At 41.8% G+C, this 27,246-nt stretch overlaps 1 protein-coding gene and 1 long non-coding RNA gene across 5 annotated transcripts; one reads left to right on the plus strand and one right to left on the minus strand.

The window, feature by feature from the left end:
• The first annotated feature begins 1,248 nt into the window (after nt 1-1,248).
• On the plus strand, nt 1,249-25,650 carry nckap5l (NCK-associated protein 5-like). Of its 4 annotated transcripts, none has more exons than XM_047807147.1 (13): nt 11,389-11,515; nt 15,603-15,734; nt 15,843-15,911; nt 16,153-16,191; nt 16,320-16,439; nt 17,134-17,220; nt 17,457-20,539; nt 20,714-20,849; nt 20,957-21,035; nt 21,464-21,757; nt 22,459-22,607; nt 23,604-23,901; nt 23,995-25,650. In XM_047807147.1, exons 1-12 carry the CDS (start codon nt 11,486-11,488, stop codon nt 23,853-23,855), a joined length of 4,470 nt encoding a protein of 1,489 aa, XP_047663103.1. In that variant the 5' UTR covers nt 11,389-11,485; the 3' UTR covers nt 23,856-23,901; nt 23,995-25,650. The 4 variants fall into 4 exon arrangements, with proteins under 4 accessions (XP_027000784.2, XP_027000786.2, XP_047663103.1 ...); XM_047807148.1 differs by having other exon boundaries at nt 23,604-23,878; XM_027144983.2 differs by lacking the exon at nt 11,389-11,515 and adding an exon at nt 1,249-1,674 and having other exon boundaries at nt 23,604-25,650.
• Nucleotides 25,241-26,293, minus strand: LOC125140049. Its single transcript, XR_007139270.1, has 2 exons — nt 26,230-26,293; nt 25,241-26,114 (listed from the first exon to the last, which is right to left on the minus strand). It is a non-coding gene; the product is annotated as an uncharacterized LOC125140049 (long non-coding RNA).
• Between the last annotated feature and the right edge of the window lie 953 nt (nt 26,294-27,246).

The raw sequence follows: 27,246 nt of genomic DNA on the forward strand, positions 1-27,246 counted from the left end.
TGTGTGAGCATTTGAGTGTGTCTGTTTGCAAAGAATTTTTTATTTACTTTTTTTTCTGATCCTGAAGCCAAAAGTTACTCATGATTTGATCACTTCAGAGATAATCGTAATGCAAATACTTTCCAGCCAGCACTGTAAGTGACCACTAGAGGAGCAGAAACTCCAGAACTGCTATTTAATATGGCAGATATAATTGAATGTACAAATTTACAACCTAATCAGCTTAAAAGAAATGTATGCATGGTCAAACTACAGAAATGTCCTTTAAGCACTTTCAGAATCTCTCCTCTACTTTAGGGATTTTTTCCCCCTGAATGTTTCCTGTCCTAAATGCATTTATTTGGGGCATTTCCAACCTAATGTACAGTGTGATCAAGACATTATCTGTCGTCTATTGAGCGCTTTTTTTTTTTTTTTGGTGAAGACTATTCCTTTTATTTATTGGTTTTCCTCCTGCCATTCCCTGTATCATGTATTTATTTGGGATATTGAAGACCATTTGCATCACACTGTGTTGGCTGTCGATTCTTATCTAGAAAGGAGCTGAATATTTCAGCTAAGCAAACGCCACACCTGATAGCTCACTGAAAGTCAAGATCAGCTGATTTAACAGGTATCAGGTGTGGCTTGGAATTTACATTTTATGTTTAGAGGAATTTGGTAGACACCCGTAACCATTTATCTTATCTGGACATCTGAGCAGTTGAGGGTTAAGGGCTTTGAAGTTATAGGATTTGAACATAAAACCTTCCAATCAGTACACAAGTTGCTACAGACGTACAAATGTGGGATAAAAAAAAAAAACCTGCACCTATTCTGGCCCTTTCCAGACAAGACACCCTGCTATAATGTGTTCATTTGGGACTCTCTCTTTATTCTCTCTCTCTCTCTCTCTCTCTCTCTCTCATATATATATATATATATATATATATATATATTAGTGTGTATATATATATGTGTGTGTATATGTGTATATGTATACGTATATATATATATGAATATGAGAGAGATAGATATATAAACACACTCTTTTGAGAACTCTTCTATTCATTTTGTATTTATTAAGGACCTCACTCACATACAGCTGTTTATTTTATTCTGTTTAAATTATTTGGGACCTTTCTGGGGTTCTCCAAAACCTTTATTTTTGTTCTGTAGGTGTTTTGATCCTTCACCACAGTCTTTATGTATTTGTTAGGACGTTTAAAAGCGCTGCTTGACATCCTGTGACCTATATGTACTTTTAATATCCATCTCTGGTATTCCAATGTGTTTATATATATAACGTCTCATATATTTATTTATGCCATTATTTTTATGACCTTTACATAATTTTAACGTTTGTAAAGCTGTAAATTCATTCTTATACGCACTCGGCGCGCGCGCGCGCGTGTGTGTGATGAAGCTTGTAGTGATGGCAGGCCTACGTGGAGCACATGAACAAACGGGGCGGGCAGCGCGAGCACGAGCGCGAGCCATGACATCACTTTTCCTGCCTCGCGCTGCATGCGAGCCCTAAACACGGCGAGACACGACGACCAAACATCCGAGTCACACTCGGGAGAAACATGTCTCCTCTCTGCGAGCTCCACCGTGCACTCAGAGGCGTCTCTTAGCGCGTTTGTCCGGGATATCTAACCCACCCGCGTATCTCCGGAGCCGTTACACGTCAAGGTAAACACACTTTAACGCTCTTTAATCGTTTTTATTCCCCCCAAACCGACCTCTTGTTCTACACTGGAATTGCGCTGAGTGAGCTAAACGTAGCCGAGCGGCTAAGCGGAAATGATGCGATTTACGAAGCCAAAATAAACACTTTGTCCGAAATAGTAATAATTACACGCGCACGCCGTACTAAAACATACTATTGAGTGCGCGCGCGTGTTAGAACCAAACCGTGTTTCTCCAGAAGCTAACGGCTAACTGGGACGCCGGGTTTGAGGATGCAGGCTGTGATATCCTGCCTGAGCTCGGACAGGATGCTGTGTGTGTGTGTGTGTGTGTGTGTGTGTGTGTGTGTGTGTGTGTGTGTTTAAATACCATTTTAAATACCGGAGGCCATATTTGCAGCACTGTACTCACTATAGCTCATTAATAATACTATAAAAACCAAGCCCAGTTTTATATACATTTAACTCCTCGTCATTGAACTGACCTTAGTATGTGATTTTAAAGCTTTATAAACCCCCTACTTTCCTCCTCTGTGTAGCACTTTTTGTTTACATTCTGCAGTTTTTTGTGTTTGCTTCTGTGCTGAGAGGCTGCACTGTAAAAATGGCTCATTTTGGCAGCACCCATGTTGTATTACCCCTAAAACAGCAACTAATTCAAGTGTAATTGAGGGTAAAAGCATGCCCTCCTCCCCCGCCTCCTCCTCCTCCAGCCCGTCCCCTTTAATATTTTACAGATGTTTTTCACATTTGCAAGGACCCCATGGCCAAAACCTATATTAAGGCTGGCTTACAACCTAGGCTGCGATGGTCAAAATTCCAAGGCGGTGCAGTAAAGTTAATGATATTCAATCCTGCTGAGAGGTTTGAGAGTCCGAGCCGGACACTGCGCGACCCAAGAGTCAGGCAGAGGATGCTACATACACACACAAAACCCAAACAAAACAAATAGCTGAAAGCCATGGACAGTAAGATATAAACTGAAAAAGGCCAATCCTTTTGCTCTGACTGTAAAGGACTGGCTCCTTGATTTTCGAGATAGTCATGGTTTCGTGGCTGCTGTGAGCTACTCCCATGATCAAAACGATTATCTCTCCTTCGTCCTAGCCTTTGATCAGTTTCTCATGCCCAGAGGACATGCGTCGTCCCTAATGGAAGGCAGATGACCTCTCGGTTTTGTGATTGCAACCCCCCCCCCCCCCCAAGGTATTTAAAATGGTCACGTTTGAACCCCCCACACTGTGTTTTCACTCTGTGTGTGAAATGGTAGTTTTATTTTCTATTGGACAAGTTATCACCATGGCCGAACACTGTTTCTTCATTTGATTGTTTATAAGATGAATTGTAAACATACCAGTGAGGGTGTATCCGTCTTACACACACACACACACACACTCACTCACTCACTAACTAACTTTTTTTCTCACTGTCCTTGTGAGGACCTTCCACTGATATAATTATTAATGTAAATAATGAATTTTATGCCTACACCTAAATCTAATTTTAAACTTTTGGCTCTTTTAAAAGCTGCTGTTTCTGTTAAAAAAAAAACAACAACAACCTTAAATTGTGGTTAAAAGTCAGATGTTCCCACAAGGTCAGAACTGTTAGATATTCCTATTTTTATAAGGAGATTTGGTCTCCACTGATCTAGTAAAACATGACATCCCCACCAAACACACACACATTGCTCCAGGCGCTGGGTGAGATGCCGATTTTCTCGTTGGACGTCTTCAAGCTGTTGTGCAATAATAGTCTCAGTTCTCCTAGAAAATGATTAAGCTCTAAAAATTATGCATGGTTTGTCAACTGAGTGTCATTTAAAACCTTTTGAAGTTACAGAAGGTTTCTATCAGTTTAAAAACCTTTCTCTCTCTCTCTCTCTCTTTCTCTCTCTCTACATCTCATCTTTACAGTACGTTAGTATGATAAACACGAATGTTCTTCACAACAAGCCTTAGTTAGTATAGATGTTTATTTCGGTACTTTAGCGTGTCACTTTGCACTCTATTATTTTGTAACCATGATATTTTTAGAAAGCATGATTTACAGAAAAAAGAGGCGCTTTTTGAAGCATTTGAGCTGTTGACACTAACACCGGCTCTCGTCACACACCGTGTAACCTTCAAATTATTTAAAGCTCAAAACTGTGCAATAGAACTTTGTCCTCATGTAGCACTCAAGGATGATACTGTCCAGCATGGTACATTGTTATGCTACGCCTCCCACATGGCTGCTGTGTAGCTAGTGAACAGTGTCTGTTTTTCCTTCTCGGGGCTCATGATGTTATTCCATGGCCCGGATCCCAGAAAGGTCCTGTGAGATTACGTCCAGCCACCTGATCATGCCACTGAGCCAGGAGCCAGATCAGCTGCTAAAACAAAAGAAAAAGAGCACAAAAAGCAAACCAAATGGGAAGTGCTGTTGTGAACTGTGGTGCTGTTTTGAGACTCGTCATTTAACGCAGTGTTCTGCATGTCTGCTGTATTTATGTGGTATGGAGAAATGGTTACAGCTTTGGGCTACTAATCTGAAGGTTATATGGTCAAATCCCATCATCACTAAAATGTTATGGTTAAGCCCTTGAGCCTTTTAATTGCAAGTCACTTTGGATAAAAGCCTCAGCCAAATGAGGTAATTATAAAAGCATCCGAGTCCAAGTGGAAAGAATGTGAACGCCCATTAGAGTTGACACGGCCGAAACAATGTGCCCGACACTGTACCGTTTTCTTTTCCTGCTGCCGCATTCAGGCACCCAGAACGCCACACTCTGGACAGTTGTAAAGACTCAACCGTGAAATTGGACCTTTGCTTGGGCCTCTGCAGCTTAGGCCTGTTCTCCAAGAGCTTCCATGCGCCTGCTCTGGCCAGCTTGGGAGAATGAAAGTGGTCATTACATTCCCTTTCTTGACTTGTCTGGTAAAAATGGTCATGTTTGCCCACAAAGGGGAAAAAAAACTTCTCTCTTTCTCTCTCGCTGCCTTGTTAGGGCTGCCCTATTATCTTTTTTTTCTTCCCACCAGCGAGTTTCCTTCTGCTCTCCATCTTGCCAGTATCCTGCTTATGGATTGGTGGTGCACATTAGCATGTGGAGAACTCATCAATTACTCAGGGAAGCCGGGGATCTCAGCAGGGGAGCACGGTGCCGAGTCGGCAAGACCTCGCCTCTGTTTCCACGCGCTGCAGATATTTTGAAGAAAGCAATTACATTGGCTGCACTTCCCCCCCTGCTGCCTTTGTTTCATTTCTGGGGGTCGTCCACCTTTATCAGAGCTGCCGGGGCTCATGTGAAGGAGGCAGTTTTCCTTTTTATTTACACATCTTATCTAGGACTAAAATTGTAACTCGAAACACGCCATGTCTAATAATATGTTAAAAAATAAATAGTGAAACTGTACATCATGTTTCGTGACTGCAGGGTTTTGGGGTGTCGAGCGCAAGCCGATAGTGAGTACTGTAAGTGTTAGGTTGCGTGTGTTTGCAAAAAACGGGTTGAGCTTTGCTTTGCCTCCAGTCCTCAGAAGAAGCTGAGGTTGGACAAACATTTCGACTGGTTCTTCACTCTACAGAGCACCAGTCTTTAGCAGCAACAAACATTCAATTCATGCCGGCGATGAGAGGAAATGTGCGTCGGAATGCAGCCCTAATCAATTCAAGCAAACCAGGTCAGTGGCATATCCTGTTTGGGCAATTGAGGGATAAATGTCCACGATGTGGTTGGACAGCAACAACAGTTAAACAAATGCCATCAGAAATGGCCTAGTGTGGTCCATTTCATATGGAAGGGGCTCTTCCTGACATTCCTGGTGCAAATGGCTACATTCATAGAGCTCTTTGAAACAGCTTTTACCACCAGCCTGTTAAAAGAAAGCCTCAGTGGTTTGGGGTCCCGTGACCTCGCGTCCCGTTAATTACCGCCGAACCCTTTCCTCAAAAACTAACTCTGATTCTATGCTGTATTTGTGTCATATATGCAAATAAGCCATCATTTTTAAAGCAGCCTCTTGAATTCACCCAGAAACATCCGGTACTCTGTTTTGGCAGCAGAATTCTCATAGGACTTCAAACACAGGCGCAGAAGTGAAGGTGATTAATGAGCACATGGAACGTGGCCCCTCGCGTCGTCCGCGTACGTTCGGCGCTCATTAATAAAGACGAATATTTGGATTACTGTGCCACGAGTGGACAGTGTGAGCACAATGCAGAATGAATGCTAACGGTGCAGTCCAGATGCCATCCAGATGTTTTGCCATTCTGTCCCTGAAGCCTACTGAACTCAAGGCTTCATTGCCTTTTACTGCACCATCGGCCAGGGGACAGCGGCTCCGGTCAACACCGTGTGCATACCAAGCTTTAAACAAAGCATATGCTCCTCTTATACCAAGTTCCTCATTTTCTGACTGGTGCACATTTCCCTTCCTTGTTTCATTTCACCTGCAATCTTTATTTACCCGTCAATAGAGGAACTGGCTCGGATTTCTTCCTCTTTTGGTCAGCCTGACATTTACCCTAGGTGGTAACTGTAGTCACATGCCTCAAGCCGATCCTTGTTCAAGGTTTTCAGGCAAATTTTGCGTCGATGCCGCCAGGTTATATTTGGACACGAGTGTATTTACTGCTCACACAAGCCATTGAATTGATGCGCTTGCTTCTGAAAGGGCCGTGGGTGTGGCCGCATCGAGTCTTTTGTAACCGCACCATCCTCACCCTCCGATCCCTTTTTTTTCCCCCCACGTAGACTCGAGCGGAAAAAAATAACAATATCGCTTTCACTAATGATGATTGAGACGGTTTGGGAAGGCGCAGGTTCTGTGCAATTTGTATCATTGTGGCCTTCAGTCACTTGAAAGAGAAAAGAGAGTGCACAACAAGGCTCGGTTCAGTTATGGTTGCATACAGATCCCTCCTCCTTCACCCCCCCCCCCCCCACACACACACACCCCCTCCATCTCGTCCAGACTAGTGTCACATTTCCAAAAGGTAGATCAGCCCCTCCACCTCACATGGAGTTCAGCACATTACAGCCCATTAAGCTGTCTCGCTCTCAATGGGGGCTTTTTTTTTTTGCCGGCACTCTGATTTATTCCCTTAATCCGAACTCGCCGCAAATGCACAAACTCTCGGCACAACATTTTTTGTTTTACCACTTATCTTTATCTTTAAGTCAGTCGTCTGTCCGCTGTAACAGAACCAGGATTTATCTCAGGTTTACAAGATAATCGAACACTTTTTGGTCTGACTGTGTACAACATCTTCAGCCTCTGTGAAACTTTCCACATTTCGTCTTATTATGGCTTTATTTGGAATTTTTACCATTCGGTTTAAACACTTAGACATTTTGGAGGTGTTAAATTCCCTTTTTTATGACAAGATTACGCAGACATTTCTTGGTTGCGTAAGTATTCACCCCCACCCCCTTTGCACAGGTCAGTACTTTGCTGCAGGTCTTCAGAGACACGTCTCTATCGGCTTTGCACATCTGCATCCTGATGTTTGTTCCCGTTCTTCTTCTTGGCCAAATTACTCTGTTAAATCGGATGGTTCAGTTCAGAGCTAAGGTTTGATCAGTAAAATCTTCTCCACTGTAATAGCTTGTCCTCTTTTTTTTTTTTTTTTTTTTTAAACCAGATGTTCCACTTATGTTAAATGTCCAGCTGTTTTCCAAGAGACATTGCTTGGCAAAGTACTTATGTTCATGTTAATACAAAAGGCATCCAGCACCTGGGGCTTTTCTGACTTACCCAAGTGTTCACCAGTTGTCCTGCCGTCGCCGAGCGGTACATTGCGAATACTTGAAATAGCAGCGAAGACTCACAACCTAGAGATTCCAGACCAGATCTAGGTCCTTTATCGATGCATTACCACCCACTTTGTTGCGTATTACCTTTTTATTGATCTCTCGTACGGGATATTTACGAGGCTTGAGCATTGGAGTGTCCGAATACACAGATCGTTCAGTCCTTTCATGAGCGAAAGTGGTGTTTGCCGGATCACAATGGCTCTTTGTTGCGGATTCTCTCCCCACTCGAATGTTGGCTCCAGGACAACATGTGACCCCTCTTCCATTTGGGTCATATCACCCAATTTGGTTTTTAACACACAGCCACTGTTTTGCCCCAGGAGTAATTCCGGTGACAGGGGTGGTTGACAGGGGCTCGATCCAGGGTTCAGGCATGGTTTTGATGAGCCTCTTCATCGGCCCCTTAACCACAAGGTTGACGCGGTATTTTAAGAATGTCTTCTGATAAATCGTTCACAACGATGCCTTTTGTTGTTCTGGAAAACAGCCAGTTATCCTTTAGGGAATACTCGTGCTGGAATGACAGGCTTGACTGCATTTTATCACGGCGTCTTAGTACCTCGAATTTAAAAGGCGGCTTAGAAACGGGTCACGATTCCGAAATCACGTGGGTTTGTGTATTGAATCGGTGTCAGCTGATTAATATTCATTTACACTCAGGCGCTAATTAAGCCACGTGGGACTGAGTAATTCACCTAAAAAAAAAGTCTTCGTGTTAATGTTTTAAATTTGTGGTGATATTTAAGGTGATTTATGGGCTGTAGTGATGAAGTCGATGGAAACATTTCCCATCACGGACACAAAATTCAGTTTCTTTTTTAACATTTGAATATTGAATTTGCATATATGTTAATCATCATGCTGTTTTTGTTCATGGACACTTACCGATCGATTTTGACATGACCTCGTTCTCATTTTTTTTACTAGTCTTCTTGTCAAAAAGATGTATGTTAACAGAGGGGAAATTAATAAGTCAAGTCTGTGCTGGACGTTGGATTATTTGAGTTCTATAAACAAAGAAGGCGATTTTTTTTTTTGTGTCTGTTTTGCATTCACTGACTATCATTAACTACGGTCACAATCCAATCCATCCTTTACTCAACCCTCTCAGGACGAAGCCCACGTTGCCTGGGTAACTCCACAACTCCCTGTGACTGGTAGGATATCCTCCCTTTGCTATCTTTGTCTTTTGTGCATGGCAGAGCCTTTTGAAATATACCCCCCTCTTCCCTTCTTTTTTTTTATGGCTGCTCCAGCAGTTGCAGGGTTAATGTTTGGGCAGCAGCAGTTGGAGGAGGGAGAGAAGAGAAGAGAGGTGGAGGTGGGAGGTGGTGGCGGGGGACCACAGCTGTCATAGTGCACTCGGGTTTGTACGGATAGGACGACTGCTTCACTCTCCCCGGAACAATGGGAGAAGACAGGAAGCACCACAGTCTGAAGCCTGGAGACATTCGCTCGGGTTCCAGAACGGGAAAGAGACACGTGTAGGAAAGGTCTACATAGGGTCATGTCTAATATGAGGTTACAAGGGCAAACGAAACACGTATATTGTTCCTCTGTCTCATTTGTCCTACCTGGATTGTCCTCAGGTGCCTAGGATGATCTGACTAGATGTGCAGGTATAGTAAACTTTTAGCAAGTGATTTTTAAAGACTTTTTTTTTCCTGTTCTCTTATAAAGGCATCTTTTGTATTTTAAAGATTTAAATAACATATTTAGTTGTTCTAAAACTACCTAAAGTAGCTCAAGGTAATAGAAGGATATTTTATAAATCTACAGTTTCAAGGTGAATCCGAAGCATCGCTATTGTTTTAACGTCTTTTTGATCGAACGAAGCTAAAAGCGTGAACAGAAAGGCGTGTTAAAGAATTGAAGTCTTTTTCCATCCGATCACCTGACAATTGAATTATTCCTAAATTGCCCTGTTTGCACTACACAAGTAACAGAGTTCATTAGTTTGCGGACCATTCAGCACGTTTCGGGGAGACGGATAACCTGACTCATACAAAACGGCGCCATTCGCAGTCAGACGGCAGCAAATTAACAGCTTATTTCACACCTCACCTTCTGCCGCTTTCAGAGTTTCTATCCACATGTTCAAAGACAGAGGCGTCCCGGTTATTTGTCTTCCCTGCTGTGTGTTTTGGTAATTTCTAGGTCTTTGAAGCAGACACAAATGGGTGTGTGTGTGTGTGTGTGTGTGTGTGGTGGTGGTGGGGGTGTTTAAAAGATGTACTGTTGAGAAGCGAGGTGTACTGCACTGTGAAGGACACTGTGTGTTTATGTAGCTGCAGACTGACTCGCCGTTATCTTGCTTTAGCACTCACAGGGATGTAAGCGGAACGGCGGGTCAGCGAGTGCATTGGTTTTAGGCCCGTCACAGATGCATTAGGCCACCGTTAAGTGGATAATGCAAGGTTGAAAATGGAAATTTTTTTTGATTGAACTGCACAGTTGAAGGTGTTCTAAATTTAATGCAAAGGTTCAGAGTCTCACCCTGTAGAGATCAGGTTTATCCTCAGAATAGTGTGTATCAGAAGGAAAAAATAATGTCCCCCATGGGGACCGAGGCCAGGCTTTAATGTTTGTTTTGCTCCTTAGATGGAAATGAGCAGCTGACACCTCTCCGCTAATTCTTTTCATTCTATGCGTAAGAGGACCATCAAGTCCCAGTTCTGAGCCAATTGATCATTTTATTAGATCATAAATCACCCCCCAAAAAATAGGATCAATAATTTGATGGTGCTCTGTGTTGCAGGGCTTTTGTGCAGGGTGTGAATAATCAGAGACTGCCTCTGCGGATGGGGATGGGTTTGGTTCTTAATAACCCCTGGAGTGTGGGGGATGGAGGCAAGGTTTGGGGATCCCAGAGCCCCAGTTCTGTTTGATTGCCTTCTTAGTGGCTTCATTTCACCCCTCCCAGTACTAGCGATCTTCCTTTCTTCCTTCCAGCCTTCTATCCTTCAATCCATCCAACATATACATTTGCATAAACATTACATTTGCATAAACCCAAATAACCTTGTACACTATATATACTATATATACACTATATATACAGGAAGTGATTCAAATGTACTTACTAGCTTACGAAAAAAATATTGACAAAAGTGACATCTAATTTATTTCTAATAGATTTTAATATAAATTAAAATTTAATAAAGAATTTATTTCTACAGGACAATTTTTGTTTTTAATGAAATTATAAGGAAATGTGTGTCATGAATTTGCTTGCATTGGTTTTTAAATGTTCCCCAATGTCCAGATGGACCTTGAAATTTGCTGCCTATGGTCTTTTTTTTTTTTTTACGGGGAGGGGGAATAAACATCAGTATTCTCTGCCACGTTAATCCTGAAACTCCACCATCCTCCATTTTGGATACTCTTTTATAAGCCAGCACCATCTACCCCCCCCCACCCCCCCATCATATCAGCAAGTATGCCAACATTCAGACATGTTGCATCCGTCACATTGTCAGATAAAAGCTTGTGTTTCTATTTGATGTCTCCAAAAACAGATACTCGCCTGCAGTGTCTGAACGCCATGCATTATAAAGTCTGGTTGTGTCGAGTGAAGCTCTGGTTTGCAGCCTTAGTCATGTTCAAGAGACAGTCCTCTGGACATCATGCCAATCCGGTGACTCAGAAACAAGTGGAAATTGCGGAAAACAAAGGTCTGGCCATTTCTCTGCATTCCAAATACAAACATCTAGGTGAAGTTTATTATTAGTTATGGTTAGACATTATGCTTTTCGGAAATCCTACAGCTTTTCAGAAATCCGGATGTTGATTTTTGATTCCTAATGAGGAAGCCAGAAGCGTTAGCCACGTGCAAAAACTCCTGAGATGACACGAGGAAGAAACGCTAAGAGGAACCAGGCTCTTAAACGAATGATTTCGAAGCGCTCGATCCTGCATTGTTTAGTGTGTACAGGTGTAGAGGAGTAAAGGGAAACCAGGAAGCTGAAAGGATGTTCTTTATGAGGAGCCCTGGGACGAGCACAGGACAGTTTTTATGACTACAGCAGCAGCTCTTATGAAGAAGGTGAGATTATACGCTAAAGCAAGTCTCGGGGATAAACGTCTTTCGGCTTTGGATTTCAAAAGTGCAGAACAGTAGTCTCTAGGCAGTGAGGGTTCAATAAACGCACTGCTTTACAGATTAGTGAGCATGAGGGGCCCTGTTAAGGCTACAGTACAATGTTTTACTGCTAGGTTTATTACTCAGTATATAGTAGGATTATGTGCTAGGAGCTTGCTAGTGCTGCCAAGAATCTTGTTAGCATGGAGCCTATAGTCTTCCCTTTTGTTTGCGCTACGGATCTCAGCTCCCTCTTGTCTCCAGAGGTGCACGCGGTATAGTCGGCTAGTTCTACTCGAGCAGGTTTAACCGTGCCGACTGTGAACTTTGACACCGACCCTGGCGTGCGCAGAAGGATCCATAGACCTACTTAGCACACGAAGGTATGGTCCAGAGCCAGAAGCAAACTGATGCTAAGCTCATTTAGTCAGAAGATTGACCTGTTTTCCTGTTGGCTGCAAGCGACCAGAGACTGAAGGTGTTTATGTAGTGATTAGAAGTGAACACATTCAGCATCGAGATGTCATACATGTTAAAAAAAAAAAAAGTCCAAAAATTTGGTCTCTTCTTTATCATATGGCAGCTATCAACCAGGGAAAACTTTTCCCCTTGGAGATTCGTGAAGCCGGCCAACCACATCTTTTGCTGCTTATGCACACACTTCCTAAAGGGATTCTGAAGGGAGATGGTCTGCTATCCCACCCCCCCAGACATCACAGGCTGTTTTGTAATGTAGGATATATATTTTATTTGTTTTATTTATTTTAATTTAACAACATTTTTTTCCACTTTAACGTTTGGCCAATCACGACCCTGACTAAGATAAATGGGTTACTGAAGATTAATGACTATTTGCGTTTTTACCCGATTTTTCCTTTTCTGCCTCTCAACATCCCGTTTCTTTAACCATTTGACATAAATCACTGATGTAACATTTTGAAAAACACTGTTCACGTGGGTAAAAATATCCATGTATGTTTGCAGAAGTGCCTGAGACATTGTCGCTTTGTTCATCGTCTAATTTAGAGGGTGAGGCTTTTTGCCCACAATCATCTAATGTACACATTTAAAAGGCTGTATTTCTGGTATTGCCAGTGGTGAATGACACTGATGCATCACTTGGTAGTTCTGCAGTAAGTTTGTGTCCCTATCTCACTTCATCTTGAGGAACCTTTTAATGAAATTGTTGGGTAAAGTGTTTTTGTTGGTGTGTGTTGTTGTTTTTGTAATCTTCAGATCATTGCATTGGAAGCATATCTAGTAGTTCTGTCATTTAAAAACAAACCCCGCTAATTGCTGTATTTTGAATCGTCTCAAGCCGAAACTTAAACGAGATTAGACTATTTAGCCATTGCCCCAGTGGGTTTGACTTACTCATGGCTTCAGTTTTCATTCCTCGACAGTGATTCATAGATGAAAAGAAAAGATGAGCAAGCCACGACCGCCTCATTTGCAGCATCTCGGAGGACAGGCTTGATTTCCTGTGCAGTCTGACCCCCAGCAGATCACCAGGGATGCAGGAAAAAAAACAAAAAACAAAGGCTATACTTTTTTTTTCCAGCATAAATCCTGAGTTTTGTTGCGGTTAATGCAGTTTTTTAAAGGGTTAGCGAAATACACTGAACAGCGAGCGTTCCCAGTCCAGCGTAAGCAGGCTTTCAAGCAGCTGTAAGCAGCGATGTCATTTACCTCAGGAGCTTAATTATGTGCATTCATATTAGCCTATAGAAAATAAGTGGATAAAAGAGGGGTGACTTTATGTAACCATGACATTTGTCAGCTTTAAATATTGACATTTAACGGTTTTTGGTTATCAGGAAAAACAACATTCGATTCTGACCCTCACTTCATTGTGACACATAGAAATATGAGGCGATTACATTCTATTTAAAGCTTAACAAACCTTCCCCTGAATAATGGAATAATAAAAAAAAAAGCTCTAATACTTAATCTGCTTGTTCCATCCTAACGATTTATCCAGTCCTGATGCTGCTGACTGAGTTCTTTGTTTTACTTTTGTACTACAATTATGACTGATAGTCGAGTGCAGAGCCAGACTCTTTTGTTTTGAGGTTTACTGGTGTCAGAAGGTGTTGGAAAAATCCCCAGCTGTATGCTTGCGTCACACATGCTTACGTTTAGAGCTTTGCGTGCTTTTTTTTTTTTAAAGCAAGTCGTTTCTGATCGGAAGAAACGATGACTGTAACGAGATCTTTACCTCATATAATACCGTCCACACAACGGCATCTATATAACCTTGGAGTTTAATCTATATAAAGAAGATTATCTTCTGTGTTACTCCGGTCTTAGCACCTTATAGCCAGCAAGCTATATTTGTGGATTTAATACCTGGTGTATCTCAGCGCCTTGAACAGTTCTGTGAAGCGAAGACATTTTGGCACTTAGTCAAAAGCAGATACAAAACAGCCACAACCTTTCAGTCTGCCAGCACAGGGAGAGAGAAAAAAGTGCTCAGGTTTGGGTGTTTTTTCAGCTTGGTGCTATATATAGTTACTTGGTCATGTGTAATATTTGCACAGCTTTTTAAATGGATGGCTACTGAAAAGTGCCATAGTGTTATTCCAGCTGGTCTGATAAACCTAAATCTATTCTTACTTAAGAGAATGGTTTTGGAAAGGAAAGACATGTTCTGTACTGTATGCACCGTTTGGATCACCCAATGTCTACCAGATCATGATGCAACTAAAAACATTTAAAGTTTACTCACAGAGGTAGAGTATCTGTTAAACTAGTCATGCAGCTTCTGACTAGGCAAAGCATTCTCACTTTGTTTGTTTGATTGCTATTTTATTAATTACTGCTTCCTCTTCACTGATTGCTTTTTATCCCGAGGACACCCACAGCGGAACACCAAGCACGTGCACACACTCATGCATTCACACACTCCTTCACAGGTAAGGGCAATTTAGAGCTGCAGATCCACCCACCAGTTGCATGTTTTTGGGAGCTGTAAGGAAACCCACACGAACCTTTCTGGGGAATATGTGAAGATCCCGGCAGCACCGCTACCGGTTAATGCCGAATGTGTTCAGTGCATAAGGAAGGACTTTTTTTCCTAACAAAATTCTTCGATGAAATTTATCGAACTTATGCTCTCTGAGCTGTTTCTGTTCGAGTATCAATCATTCCTATGAGCACATTCCTAATGTGCTCCAAATCCACTGGACTCCACTCCATGGCCCCAATGGACTTTGCATTTATTGGTTTATATAAGAGGCAGATCCACTTAAACCAATTCAGTGCAAGCACAGGCACTGGCTGGCTCTACCGAGGCAGAATGTGTCACTTTTCAACGTTAAAAGCATCAATTATGAATGGAATGAATGCACCAATCGATTTTTCAGATTGAGTTTTACAACAGGATAGCTGGTGTACTGGTATGATCCCAAGTGGCTAGTGAAGGTCAAGGTTCTGGTAATGCAATAACAGGAAGGGGTGGACTCTGACTCCAGCATTTATGTAGGGCACGAGAAGGTCGAATAGTCTGAATGCTACGAGTCTTTGTTACAAGTGGCGACAACAGACTAATGCTTTGCACAATGCTTCCACTAGCTAGCGACCCGGTCGGCTTGGTCAGAAAATAGGAGGCTGCAAAGCGAGGTCCTTGTTTATGGAGCGTAAGTAGGCCATGAGAAACAGGCTTCTGTGTCATGGTCACTAATGCAAGTTAAGCTGGAGTCAGGGGTTGTGACATGGCCGTGATCCAGTGGTGTGATTAGAGCGCTTAGATCTGTTTAATCTCCTTTATTACAATAAAGCTGTAGCCAAAGCCTGGTCCATTAGTCTCACTGATATCCCGGTTGCCCCAAAGCCCTCACTCATACACTCGTTTTATACCAATCCTACACCTTTGTTTTCTGTCACTCTTTTCCATTAGCAAAGCAAAGTTACAAGGACATCTGTAATAATTAAATAAACTATTTACAGCGGTTAATAGTTAATCATGCCACTTTTTACAGCGGTTAATAGTTTTTCACTTGTATATTGTGTGCACTAACTAAAGAACCGCTTCACTTTTTTGGGGTTTCAGGTAATGATGATGTCTGAGGAGACCCAACACCGAGCGCTCGAGGAGGACCTGGAGTCAGAGGAGGGGGATCTGGAATCATATTTGGAGGAGGAGAGCAGCAGCGAGCTCCTGGAGCGTGTCCGAGAGCTTCAAGTGAGTCACTCATCTGTACCGCAAAGACAACGTGGGAACATTTCAACAGTTTTTATATCTGTTCAGTATCAGTACGTCGAATAACGAGCGTCTTTTATATCCGTCCAGGCTGAGAACTCGGCCCTTTCCCTCGCCAACGAGAGCCAGAGAGAGGCTTATGAAAGATGCCTGGATGAAGTGAGTTCTGACAACCTGCCTCAGTACAGATAGGGGAATTGTTTTATATCTTTTATTCCAGTGTTCCCTGGTTTTAGATACTCTCAAGGTTTTGTACGAAAACTAAATGAATCACAAAAAAGACTTTGTCCTTGAGCCTGATAGCATAAACCCTTTTAAATAAAAATTACAAAACAGTGTTATAGGAATGTTTCTGAAGTGAAGTAAATGTAAATGCTTTTTTTTTTTTTTTAATTGATAGGTAGCCAACCATGTCGTCCAAGCCTTACTCAACCAAAAGGTACATTTTCTCTTTCCTTTAAATAAATAAATAAATAGATCTGCTCGTGCATCCAAACAGTGTCTGTTTAAAGCTCTTGCCATCTGTCACGGTTAGTAAGTGCCCGTATTCTCGTATTCCCTTTTCAGGATCTTCGGGAAGAGTGCATAAAATTGAAAATGCGAGTGTTTGATTTGGAGAGGCAGAACCGAACGCTGTGCGAACTCCTCCAAGAGAAACTGCACAATCAGTCATGTGTACATCAGCAGGTAACTCGGAATAAAAACAAATCAAACAATGCCATAAAGCTGCGGTTTTTGTACTACTTTAGGAAAGCTGTATTTAGACGCCCTATTACGTTTGTTGTTTATTTTGTACGCCAAATTGAGGAAAATGTGCACTTTCCTGTTTACTTTAGTGGCGGTACGGGATTTATCCGAGGGAGTGAACAGAATAGCTATGTAAACCAGAGATGCGTTTTTCAGAGATAATATCGTACATTTTATTAGGAGTAGATTTTATATTTAAGAATCGACTGTAAGTAATTACAACTATTCAGAACAACAACATTTATTTATGGGTTTAATGCAAGAATTCTGTACACAAGAAATGAGTATCTGACATTTCCAACACAAGGATCAAGGTTATATATGATTAGAAAGTTTCACTCTGTACGCAAAGGAATTCGCAAAGAAGCCACAATAAAGCATTGCATGTGGTTATGCAAGGCACAGACCAACCCGAAAGCCCTGAAAATTTAATTGTCAATTTAACAAACTAGAAAGGTAGCTAGAAATCAAATTTCATGCCGCAAGCAGAAATATACAAATGGTGAAATATTGTCAGTGCTAAATATGATTACTCTTGGAACGCCGGTTGTCAGAACATATGAATAGACTGTTGTATAAAATTAAAAGTAGATAATCCAGGAGAACTAACACTACACATTGACTTGAATTTTAGACTGGGTCCTGCTTGGAACACATTTCTGAACTCCAGCACACTGATACAAGCAAACCGATTGAAACTCAGAGGACTGCACAATCTAAGGTAAAGTAAAATAAAAAAACCTGGACTGAATTCTATAACCTGCAATAGAGAACACAAAGCATAGTAAAATTTGACCCCCGATAAGTTTTTTTTCTTTGGCCAATGTTTTAAATGTAAAAGTTTCAACGATGCATTTTGTTTTGAACAGTATTTATCTATATTTATCTATAAAAGTGTTTCTGAACTTCTGAAGTTTCTGAACTTTCTTTTCCTTAAATGTCGGTCTTACTCTAAAGGGAAATGGAGAGTGTGCACAAACTTGCTTTCCTGAAACCCAAAGCTCCACCTCCTCCATGGATGCCTTATCTCCTTTTCTGAAAAAGAAAGCACACATTTTGGAGGTCCTGAGGAAGCTCGAGGAGACGGATCCTCTACGCTACCATCGTTCCTCCGGCATCTCTTCCCTCTGTGAATATAGCCAAGCGCTGGTCTCTAAGGACACTGTATTGGCTTGCAGAGACAACTCTCCCAGGTTTAACGTCACTAAAACGCATTGTCCCCATTCCTGTTCAGATGTTTGTATCGGTCTCAATGGAGCAGAACACAATAGTGTAAAGTGTGGAAGCTGTAACACGTGCCTGATTCTGTCCAATAAGGACTCGATCAGTCTAGCCAACAGTAGCCACAATTGCTGCACTTCAAATGCCATTACTATAGACAACCTCAACCTGGCTCCGCCTGAATTTCACAAGAACCAAGACTTGCAGAGCCACGTGAAGCCTACAACGGGTACTAGCGAACTCCTAGTAATCAGGAAATCTGCCCAATTATCTGTTCTTTCGACCGAAAAAGGTCTTGATCCATCCAGTGAACTTCTATCAACAGATGACCCTGACTCTTATGCCAACATGGCAGTTCCTGAAAGAGACCATAACAGAGTGCCTGATCATGCACCAGCTAATTCTCTTGCACTGTCCGAGAGAGAGACTCGAGATAAGAATCGAATATCAGATGTTTTATTGAACTCCCAGTTATCACAAAGTGGCAACACTGCCAGTGAACAGACTAGTCATGAGAGTATGAATGATGCAAGTACTCTAGGAACAGACTTTAAGCACTTAAAAACCGTAGCAACGCAGAACCTTGAAAAAGTCACAGATGCTGAAGAATTTCTGCAGAAAGGTGATATTGATGTCCAACCAGTCACCTGCAAGTTACCTAATCTTGGTCTGACTGACAGCCTGCCAGACACATGTAGTGAGGTAGAAAGTAGCGAACCTGTGCATAAAGGGCTACTGTTTTCTCCCAGTGAGAATCATACAGCATCAAAAGTACTAGATGATATATGTGTCCCTGTGAAGGACAGCACATCACAAGACCTTCAGGTTGATAGCTCTAAACTCGTGAACCCCAACCAGGTATGCATAAAAGAAGTCAAGTCCTCGCCTTCAAAACTGCTCAAGTTTCTCAAGATTCCTACCATCGGCGAGCGTACCCCAGTAGCCAATCCTCCCCGTCTCAGCCCTCAGCTAACACGCAGCTCAAAAATCCCTTGTCGCAGTAACAACTATGAGGTGCACCATTCACCGGTTGCTACCCGCAAAGCAACCACAGCAGAAAGGCAAAAGCAGCCACCGTGTCCCAAACCGGAGCCTTATCCATCCACACACTCTGCTCCAACCTCCCCACCCCTGTCTGATGATCCACCTCCAGTGGTGCCAAAAGAGCTGAACTGTGGCATACCCAAAAGTAGTCGAGGAAGCAAACCTACACAAAGTGCTCCCTCGCAAAAGACACCACAGAAAATACCACACTACGAAAATATTCCTAATCTGTCTAATGCCAGTGGCTCAGATATATCCCAGGTTCTCGGGGAGGTCAGTTCTGCCCTCCGTTATGTTAGCTCTAACACAGAAAAAGTTAAAGGGAAGATAGGAAGCCTCGGTCTAGAGAGGCCCACGAGTTTCAAATCTCAAAACACTTCACTAGGTTCTGACTTCTCAGACCAAGAAGAGAGCCCAGACAGTCCTGTATGGCATAAGCAGGCCAACCACCGCAGTTTGCCTAGTCAGTCATCTTCACAGAAGTCACAGATGAGTGGCATGAGGTCCAGAAGCCAAGAGAAAAACGAGACCGTGAAAGACCACATGCCAAGTGCAGGATCACCCTGCAAAAAAACCGATCCACCACCCATTCCCAAGAAGACTGGTGTAGGTAGACACTCGGGTGAATCCAGCCATTCGTTTAAAGAAAGGCTAGCTGCACTTGGTAAGCTAAGGAACCCAGAAGAATCGGCGTGCTCCCAGGCGACGGAGAAAAAAGAAATACCTCCACGAACCGGTGACAAAAACAAAGCTGCTGACATCAAACCTGAAGAACATAAAGCTTTAAAAAGTACAGATTCCATTGAAGAAAAAGCATTTGTTGCAGGTCATGTGGACAGCACTGTCTCAAAGCTTTCTGATCAAGGCATCAAATTAGTACCTGCAAGCTCTACAATCTCTAAGATGGAAAGTGAATCATCTAGAATGTCCCTTGCAAAACCAGAAAGCCCTAAATCTAAAATGCCTGCGCTGTCTAGCAACTTAGAAGCTGCACAAGCTTTGCGTAGCTATGCTAAAAATGCAACACCACATAGTCTTTCATACAGTGGGAAAAACCTTTCCAGTCCCCACAGTAGCAGCCCTAACAGGATTTCTTTAAAATCTCCCACTAAAACCATACCACCGTCTTTGAATCGAGATGGAAAACCAACCCAGGAGCTTCCAAGGTACTTGTCCAAATCAGAAGACCGAAGCCAATCCCGAGCCAGTAAGAAGACAAACTCATTCGGGGAGAGCCTTCCTCCTCCACCTCCAAGGCCTACAGAGGCAGCTGAAGAAAAGCGACACTCCGCACCAAGCCCTCAGTCCTCCATTGAGCAAAAGGTCATGAAAGGCATTGAGGAAAATATGCTAAAGCTTCAAGAACAGGACAAGAGTCAAACACCTGAAATTAAACAGAAGGCTTCCAGCGGAATTGCCAACTGGTTCGGTTTGCGGAAAAGTAAGCTGCCAGCTCTTAATCGGAAACCCGAAGCTACAAAAGGCAAAGATGATAAGAGAGAATGGAAACTCAATATATCCTCAGGGGGAAAGGATTCTAAAGTGGCTACTAAAAAGCCAGAGAGCGAGAGCTTGAACATATCCATGTTAATGGAAAAAGCAGAGGGGCTACACAAAGCCCTGGAAGAGGAACGTGCCTACGTGAAGGGCGTTGCTATGGACCGACAAGGAAAGGGACATTCCTGTGAGGTGGTGATGGACCAAGCTCAGGGGCAGCTGTCTGTAATGTACAGGGGTGTGCCATCAGACAACTTCATGCAGCAGCTGCTTAACCGGTATGTATGATGTGGCAAGTTCATACCTTTTCTACTTACGTATTCCTTTACGCATCCAGCTTTCTCACTTAGTCATTCCTTCCTGCATTTGTAGCCCTTGTGTAAGAGAGTGTAGTGGAAATAATACTTCAAGCGCTATTAAATAATGAACAAATTTTTTTGCTTTTCTAAAAGGGTCGATGGAAAGGATGTCGGAGGTATCGGCGTGGCTCATCGACGCTTGTCTTTTGATTATAAAACTAGGCCTGTCTTCAGCCATCATGGCACAAGTGGTATTTGTCAGACAAGAAGTAGTGAAGACATGGAAAAGGTAAAGTCTTCAATGTTTGTATGTCACCACCCGCAACCGGAATCTATACCTTTCGATTCTAAGCTAAACATTACAATAATCGTGCCGACTTCTGTGTTTTATCTCAGGCTGCATCTTTAATGACTAAAGTGGATGGGGTGTCTGATGAGAACCTGGCCGATTCAATTCACCACGAGCACTTTGCAGGTAGGGCTGCTGACTGATGCTACAATCATGTACCACACCAAAATGATGTATTTGATGAATGGGTTTGTGCATGACCTCATAAACAGGCCTGGGCCTGATCGTCTAGTACCAGGTTGCTTGACATGTCTCTTCCTGTGGCTTTTATGATGAGTCACACCTACAGAGCAGCAACATCCCAACACGTGATTTTACTGTGATGGCTCTTTTTTTTTTTTTTTTTTTTTTTTTTTTTTAAAGAAGATTTAAATATAGGTGTCTTATTTCAGATGCATTTCATCTTTACAATGGACCTATTTATTATTTTTTTTTGATGAAAGTATTTGATGAAAGTTTCTATTTCTTTTTAATTTCAGCAGCTGCCATATTGGTTTCATGCAAAATATTTAGCATTTGGTTGAATTGTTTTAATATCAGACTGGTTTTTACAGGCTCTGGAATTTCCACACACACCCTGGACAGTGGTATTGGCACATTTCCTCTTCCTGACTATAGTGTGAACGCTGGATGTAAAAGTGTCCCCAAAGGAAAGGCCCAAGGGGAGAACGATCCTACTTTTGTTCAGGGAAGACATGGCTCAGGAGTTAAAATTCCTCACAAGGCCTGGACTTTGGAAAGAGAGCTATCGTCTTTAGAGGAAGATTACATCATGGGGCAGGAAATGGACAGAACCCCACTGGAAGGCATGCTTGCACCCAGCCAAGTTGCCGACATGGGTCAAGAAGGTACTGATGTTTGTTTGGTGCTGTGTTTCTTCCCCCCCCCCCCCCACCCCCGAGTTATTGTGCCTTTGGAGATGGTAGCGCAGTGGTTAAGGTGTTTGATCACTGATCGGAAGGTCATTGGTTCGAATCCCAGGTCCACCAAGTTTCCACTGCAGGGCCCCTGAGCAAGGCCCTTAACCCTCAATTGCTCATGTGCATAAAATGAAATAATAAAAAAAAGTAAGTCACTCTGGATAAGAGTGTCTGCTAAATGCTGTAGATGATGATGATGGTGGTGCTTAATGTAATTTTCTTACATTGATGTCTCTTCTTTTATGTACGATTAACTATGCACATTACAATCTGACTTACAGTTAAATATTTATTATAGTGCCGTAGAATTCTCGATTTTGTTTGGTCAGAAGTTCAGAGGTTACATCAGCTCTGACAGTAATACCAACTGCAAGGCAAACTACACCTTCATATTTTTGCCAAGAGCCGCCAGAGTTACGACCGTGTTAACAGTCAAATTTATCGTCGTCTTATCTTTAAGAGGAAAAACAGAGCCGTCAGTCATCAATTTTCCTTAAGCAGCACCATGATGTTTTATTCCTTACATATTTACATGAAATATTCAGTACAAGTCTTAATCCCCAAACTTTTGTTATTTTTATGCCTTTCAACCGTATTTGATGAATTATGGAACATCTTTGTATTTTAAGGGGCCGATGTCTGTGGCGGACCCGTAAGATCTGGCTCCATGAAGAACTGGACATTTCCCAACCTCAAAGGATCAACAGAGCCGTCTGATGTTTATCTTGGAGTAGAAGAGGCCTTAGATTCAGTGAACCAGAAGAGCTCATTTAGGAGGGTGAGTCTGTTATTTGAGCTCTGGGATGGAAAATATTTTAGTAATCATACTTTCCTACTATACTAGGTCCATACTATAGAACACTATACTATTTTGGTGTATTTTTGCTTTACTTCGGTGCTACTGACATTGATTCCTTGACTATTTATTTATTTATTTATTTAATCGCTCAAATACTCAGAGGTCTCTTTTCTCGTCCAACCAATGACTCTTCGCTGTACATACAAGTTCTTCAATATAGGGGGAAAAAAATAAAAAGAATCATGATAATCATCTGGATGATGATCTCATGACACGCAGCACAGTTGGAGCTATATATCTGTGTTCCTGAATATGTATAAGCCACTAGACATATAAATATTCATAAGACTACCATGTGGGATTGATGGTGAGCGTCCCTGGCAAACCAGAATAAAATGTTTCAACATGCTGGGGTACGCGAAGACAGGAAAAAAACGAGGCGTCTCCCTTCGCCTCCCTAGAAGGCATGAATTCCATCTAAGAGCGTTTTCACTGATTTTCGTTAACTTGCATTTATGTTAGCTGGCCACATTTAATAAATATTTTAAAGACTAGTATTGATTCCTGAATTCAAATTCTAACTATTGGTAAATATTGATTATTTCCATTTCTGTTTTTTTTTTTTTTAAGCTGCAGATATTGAATGATGTATTCAGGTATAAAGCACAGATCATTTGAACAGTATCAGATACATTTATAATCTAGTTTTCACACCAAAACATATTTTACATTTTACTACTTTTGTGTCTGGATACTGGAAGATTTTGACACCTGATCTATATTTCCACTTAAGTACTGAATAATTCCTCAGTGTTGGTTCCACCCATGAATGGCATCATAATAACGCTGTAATCGCCGGAAATGTCGCACCATGTGCATGCTCGGCAGATAGATTATCGGCATGGAATTTGTCCGTGGCATATCATTCATACCTTTTCAATTAATATTCTGATGTGATTTATGCCGTGTGTACAGCGCTCGAAGACTAGTGACGTCCCATTCAGGCGTGACAGCGACCCCAGAAGTCTCCAGCAGCCGACTCCGGTGCGCAGAGGAAAGGGACGTGCTGCAGTCAACCCAGACCTGGGAAGAGAACCTGGGTTAGAGCTGGTGAGAGAGAGGCCTGATGACACACTTTCCCCTAGCCACCCCCAGGTCCTAGAGACCCCTGAATCCCTCAGCGACTCTCTCTATGACAGCCTGTCCTCCTGCGGTAGCCAGGGCTGAGAGGGAGCGCCAGTAGCTGAGAGGTTAGGAATTAACTGACTATCAGGTACCAACGTTTTTTTTTGTTTGTTTGTTTGTGGGTTTTTTTTTTACACCTTAATGCTGTTTGTTTTTTTTTTTTTTGGTGGACACTCACAAGACAGCACACTTTTGGCACCAGAAGACACCCACTATGTTTTCCTGCAAGAAATCACCTTTTTACCTGAGAATTTTTACTGGACAGAAGCCAACGAAGCGTAAAAAACGCGTTTGAGGGATTTCTATGCTTGTGTCATGAATTTAAACCAGTCTTTACACCGCATTCATTCTGATTTCTGATTCAGGTTGTAGCAGAGTAGACACGTCAGTGAATTGTTTGTAACGATTAAATGCTCAAAAGTCTTCCATTTAAAAAAAAAAAAAAAAAATCACAAAATCTCTGAATGTTCTCAGTTGTCTACATGTACATCAGCGCACATCTTTCATTAGCATAGTTGTGTAAAGTTATTGCAAAGTGAAACGTGTATGTTTTTTTTTTGTTTGTTTGTTTTTTTGTTCCTTATTTAATATGCATATTTTATGTACAACAGTAAAAAAAAATTCATCAGTGTACAATTTGAATTAGACACTGACATCCTTCGAGTTCATTCTATGTTAGGTGTCAAAAACTTGTAGCAATAATAAGAGTACTATCCGTGAGCGATAGCGCTACAGCGTTTTATAGTGAATTTTACTTTGCATGTATTTATTTAATTTTTCTTTTCGAGAGTGTGGTAAGACAAGACCACATTTTGCTGGTTACTTATTTTTTAGCATTTGTCGCTTGATTTTCTGTGCCAGGTTGTGTACGTTTATGTTTGTCACTATGAAGTCCTCAACAGGGCATTTCACTTAAATATATATATCTTAGTTTGGATACTTAACTTAATCAGGTTACATAACAGGTCATGTTCGTTCTTATCAGATAGTCTTGTTCTTGGTCTTAGGTTACACGCCTGGTAAAATTCCGGCTTTCCGAAACGCCCTTTAAGTTGATTATTCGTTTCTAAACGTTCAGTGTTCTGTATAAGTGTTTATTCTGTGGTGTCGTCTTGTCAGACGACATCCTCGTGTTTCGTACGCGTTTGCGATTTAACCCACCACCATAAACGAAGTTTTCCCAACACCGTGTGTGGACATGTGACAACTTCATACCACCCTGTGACATCCCTGTCAGGTTGTGTAAACATCGCCATGACCCTCGTGTTAAATATACGGATATTTCCAGTCAACCGATTTCCCTTCTGTTTGACACTCATTTTAACGAGGATTATTATACCGTTAGCGCAAAACCACATCATTTCTATCTTTGAGTTGTGAAGTATTCTTAAACGACTCGATGACTCGATTGAAAATTGAGACTTTGGTCTGGAAATGATTGGATTTTATTCAAACAAACAAAACATACCCAATTATCCTCAAACATGTCATTAAGGTCATGTCATGTCTTCATGACGCCAAGCTCTCTCTCTCTCCGTTAAGATCCCTCAGATTGGATTTTCTCTTCTCGTGTAATAGATTCCTATGTTTCCTGTACAACCTATTCCATTTCTTTTGACAATTTGTTTTGTTGTCATTTTCAGGACTATTTTATATTAGTTTGCTATGTTTACAAAAGAATTTATGATGAAGCTGTTAATATATCTGTAAACTTTTTATATTAAGGTGCTATCGGATGTTTTTTCCACTCATCTCTACAAAAGCCATAAATCTGTTTTTCATAATCATCTTTTTAAGCAATTGCCATCACTCATGCAATTAAATAAAAATGTTTTTATGCAGTTTGTCTATGGTATTTGTTTTTTTCTTTTCCTCTCTTGCTTTGTGTGGGGTTGGTTTACAGAAAATTCTAGATGTAAAAGAACGATTAACACTAAATGTGCATAGTTTGTGCAGTCAGCCCTTGCAATCCAGTCAGGGACTTTACACATTCATTCATTGAAGGAAGTGAACACTGCAAGAAGCAGGTGAGACACAGCATTTTTCCTAAAGCAGCCAGACTTTGACCTGCTTTTTGGCAGGATCCAGAACGGGAGTTTGTTTCTGGCAAGCTTGATATGGTTTTCTTCCAAGATTTCCCTGTTCTTGGCTTCCTCAAATTTCCTTCAGCTTGGACCAAATTGCTCGTCCCTGCTGATGAAAAGCGTCCTCACAACATGATGCTCCCACCACCATGCTTCACCGGGGGAAGATAACGTTCTCAGGATGATGTGCAGTTTAGTGATTCTGCCAAAAGTAGTGCTTTAAACCAAGGATGCAAAGTAAAACACAGTCACAAATCAGTTTTACAGGAATTCTGGAAGTTTAAAATTAGATTTACTAAAAGTTGCTAAGAGGTGACTGTGACAAGGAAAACCTTTCTGAGATTCATTTGTTTTCTACCACTTATCCAAACTTCTCGGGTCACGGGGAGCCTCAGGCATCATCGGGCATCAAGGCAGGATACACCCTGGACGGAGTGCCAACCCATCACAGGGCACACGCGCACACACTCATTCACTAACACACACACAAAACGGACAATTTTCCAGAGATGCCAATCAACCTACCATGCATGTCTTTGGACCAGGGGAGGAAACCGGAGTACCCGGAGGAAACCCCAGAGGCACGGGGAGAACATGCAAACTCCACACACACAAGGCGGAGGTGGGAATGGAACCCCCAACCCTGTAGGTGTGAGGCAAACGTGCTAACCACTAAGCCACCGTGCCCCCCTCCTTTTTGAGATGATTTTAAGGAAAGACTTTGAGAAGAACCAGGAACCTCTCCTCGTCTGGTGGACACTGGATAGTACGATTAGAATTTTGATCTCACTGGCTTTATGCAGTTGACTTCGGAGCCTCCACAACATCAAACTCACTCCCTCACTGCTACTATGCTTTACTCTTCGCTTACTTGGAGAACAGATCACTTTAAGGCCTTGCTGATGGACCCGACAGCGTTTCTCTGACCGTCTTCAAATTTGAACTGACAACATGCAAAAATAAATAAATAAATAAAATCCTGAAGACTAAGCTTAAACCATTCCAGGAAGACTGACCACAGCGTGTGTTTATTCTGTTTGGTCTCCAATATCAGAACTTTCTAAGTCAGTACATTGTTTACTTACTGAGACATCAGCACAGAGACGGTTGTGCTTTGCGGTTTGGGAAAATGACTAGAAACAGGAAGTTACTTACTGTTGTAAGTAAGTTATTATATGAACTTGATTTCCAGTTACAGTTTTTTTTCATCCCTAAAGTCTGAAGTTTCAGTCCAACAAGGAATACTTTTTTGTGTTTTAAATCAGAACACTACATTTGGTAGCAATACTATTTAAAGGCTTGTATTGTTAAGGTGCCAAACTGGCATCTAATCTGGCCTAACTTTAATA

Source organism: Tachysurus fulvidraco, chromosome 23 (genome assembly GCF_022655615.1).
Source record: "Tachysurus fulvidraco isolate hzauxx_2018 chromosome 23, HZAU_PFXX_2.0, whole genome shotgun sequence".
NCBI classification, from domain to species: domain Eukaryota; kingdom Metazoa; phylum Chordata; class Actinopteri; order Siluriformes; family Bagridae; genus Tachysurus; species Tachysurus fulvidraco.

Excerpts from the sequence above, each read along its gene's own strand:
- nckap5l (XM_047807147.1), top strand. The coding sequence starts at position 11,486 with ATGACTACAGCAGCAGCTCTTATGAAGAAG. Across the intron at positions 11,516-15,602 it reads CAGCAGCTCTTATGAAGAAG|GTAATGATGATGTCTGAGGA; the intron begins GTGAGATTATAC and ends TTGGGGTTTCAG. Across the intron at positions 15,912-16,152 it reads ATGAAAGATGCCTGGATGAA|GTAGCCAACCATGTCGTCCA; the intron begins GTGAGTTCTGAC and ends TTTAATTGATAG.